Genomic DNA, 2,973 nt, shown 5'->3' with positions numbered 1-2,973 from the left:
TGTAGTAGGCCTATAAATGCAGGAAAACACTGTAATGCGATGACGAGGGCCCTAATTGGACGAGGCCCTGGGCAATTGCCCGACCTTGCTCAACGTAAAAACCGCCTGCACACGTGCGCACACACACACACACACACACACACACACACACACACACACACACACACACACACACACACACACACACACACACTCACACACACACACACACACACACACACACACACACACACACACACACACACATCCAATGTCATGTGTAATGCTCACTGATGCCTTTGTTTATTTTCAGTGTGCACTTGAGCATGTGTGGTCATGGTATATGTCAAGACCATTAGCACACAGAGATTACTGTTCAAATGAAGCATCCTAGCGTTATACAGTGAAGTGAGTGTTTAAGTCAGTGTGTGTGTGTGTGTGTGTGTGTGTGTGCATGTGCATGCCCAAATGAATCTCTATTCTCTCTTCATCTGTGGGGATTATAGATTGAGAAATGGACAGCCAAACTCTTAGAATGTCCAACTGGTGCAGGGGTAAGTCGCTTATGCTGAGAGCATGAACGCTATGAGGTAACAAATAAATATATTATAGGCTACAGTATAGTTTTTACTATTCTCCCCCCGCCATCTCTGTAAGAAAGAGTGAGATAAAGCAGGAGGATGATGTAGTGAGAGAGTTTGGGAATCAGAATCATTGTATGTGTGTGTGTGTGTGTGTGTGTGTGTGTGTGTGTGTGTGTGTGTGTGTGTGTGTGTGTGTGTGTGTGTGAGAGAGAGAGAGAGAGAGAGAGAGAGAGAGAGAGATAGAGAGAGGAGAGAGAGAGAGAGAGAGAGAGAGAGAGAGAGAGAGAGAGAGAGAGAGAGAGAGAGAGAGAGAGAGAGAGTGTGAGTGAGAGAGAGAGAAAGAGAAAGAGAAGAATGGAATAATTTGGCTAAGGGATCACGATCATCCTGAAAGAGAGCCAGGAAGACAGAAAATAACATTAGTTACATATCCAGAACAAGGAGAATGTTCTCCATGCTTACAATACGGCACAAGCTGGTCTGGACCAGTGGTGATTTCTTGAGAGGCGTGTTGCTTACTTACTGGGTTGCAATGCAATCTCCTATTGGCAATGTAGGCCTATGTTGCTATGGTACCAGAGGACCGATGCAAGAATTAACAAAGAGAAGCGGCAGTGCAGCTCAGATGACTTCAGATTTTTTGAAAAGGAACCAATCCTTTGGTTATTTTGAAAATTCTTTAAGCATTGTGTTGTATTTACAGGGACATTGTAAAAATGGCCTACAATACAATCTGATACAAGAAGTAAAATATTCAGTACCAGAAAGAATAACGCACTGCTTTATTGCTTTTTGAATAACATTAGTTAGATCTGCTCCAGACCCTTGTGAGACTTATGTTCATGTCATAAGTATTGCTTCGTCCTAGATACACACAGAGAAGAAAGAAAGAGGAGAGGAATTGCTGCACTTCCCATGACCAGAGAAAACAAGATCCAACTCAGCAAACAATATTAAAAAGAGAGACCATCAGATGAAATATATAGAGAGATTACAAAAAGCCCACTGGGTGAAGGATAGTGTAGCCTGCTCCAATAATATTTTGTTTGCTATTAACAGTTGTCACTGTCACTGTCACTGCTATTGTGTGGGTCTTTGTGCGCGCATAGGCTACACGAGGGCGCACTTGTGAGCAAACAGTCCATCAAATATACTGTAGCCTATTAATCCACACAATGGATTCATTTTGAGTGTGAGATTGTTTCTTCTTCTTGAATGTGCATCTGAATCTTGGTGTTGTCCTGAACTGAACTGTCCCGATGGTAGTGTAACTGAGATCATCTGCGCTGATTCACTACTCTCTCTCTCTCTCTCTCTCTCTCTCTCTCTCTCTCTCTCTCTCTCTCTCTCTCTCTCTCTCTCTCTCTCTCTCTCTCTCTCTCTCTCTCTCTCTCTCTCTCACACACACACTGAAACACACACACACACACACACACACACACACACACACTGCAAAAGCCAAATCAATTATTCCCCCATCACACAGCGGGGGTGAAGAATTGGAAATGAGTGATAGACATTGTCCAATAAAACTTTATAATGAACTGATGTCATTTCACAAGTGCTATAGCCGGTTGAAACACACGCACACAGGCGCGCGCGCGCTCATGCAGGCACACACACACACACACACACACACACACACACACACACACACACACACACACACACACACACACACACACACACACACACACACACACAGAGCAGCACACCAACATCACATAATGCCAACACTTCTTACATGAGCACCGTTGAGTTGCCGGGTTCGTGCGCGCGTGGGCGCGCCAGACGCTGTTGAGAGGAGAAGCTGGAGTGTTCAAAAGGCTCGCTCTCAGGCAGCACTCGACATCTCAAGGAATTGCAGCCGAGAAACCGTTCCCTCTGTGAGCAGAAAGAACTTACCAGAATCTGCGTGGCATCGTTTTTATTGACAGCTTTCAAAACTTGTTTTGAAAAGATGGAAGGATTGTCATGTTATCCCGCCAAACTTGCCCTTGCCACAGGAAGGGACTGTAGCCTAAAGCGAGAAAGTTTCAACGCTGAAGAGATGACAAGTGAAGCCACATCACCCCGAAACACCGCATCCTAAAGGCAGCTACCTGGAGAGGATTCAGCCTGAGAGAACATGCATAAAGGTATAAACTAGGGTGTGTGTGTGTGTGTGCATGTGTGCGTCGTGTGTGGCTACTTATTACTTATTTGAACAAAAGCGTTATCGAACCTGTGAATGTTTCCCTTTTCACTCCTTCTCGAATGTCTACTCCTTGTTTGTTAAACGATTTTGGGCTCGAGTTGAGAGCTTGACAGATCTGCGCCCATGGTACTACTGGGTAAAAAGACAGTTGTCTCGTGGTGCGCTGTTGAGAGGCGCAGCTGCTCCAGCCTCAAGTGAGCTTCATTTCGCCAG

At 45.0% G+C, this 2,973-nt stretch overlaps 1 protein-coding gene across 1 annotated transcript in view; it reads left to right on the top strand.

Moving 5' to 3' along the window:
• The first annotated feature begins 514 nt into the window (after positions 1–514).
• Positions 515–2,973, top strand: part of neto2b (neuropilin (NRP) and tolloid (TLL)-like 2b) — a 20,428-nt gene continuing 17,969 nt past the window's right edge. The window contains exon 1 of the mRNA XM_063197793.1: positions 515–533. Within this exon, the coding sequence (XP_063053863.1) occupies positions 515–533 (19 nt within the window). The remainder of the gene's footprint in view (positions 534–2,973) is intronic.

Source organism: Engraulis encrasicolus, chromosome 4 (assembly GCF_034702125.1).
Source record: "Engraulis encrasicolus isolate BLACKSEA-1 chromosome 4, IST_EnEncr_1.0, whole genome shotgun sequence".
Lineage (NCBI taxonomy): Eukaryota > Metazoa > Chordata > Actinopteri > Clupeiformes > Engraulidae > Engraulis > Engraulis encrasicolus.
This window is presented reverse-complemented; position numbering and strand designations above follow the sequence as displayed.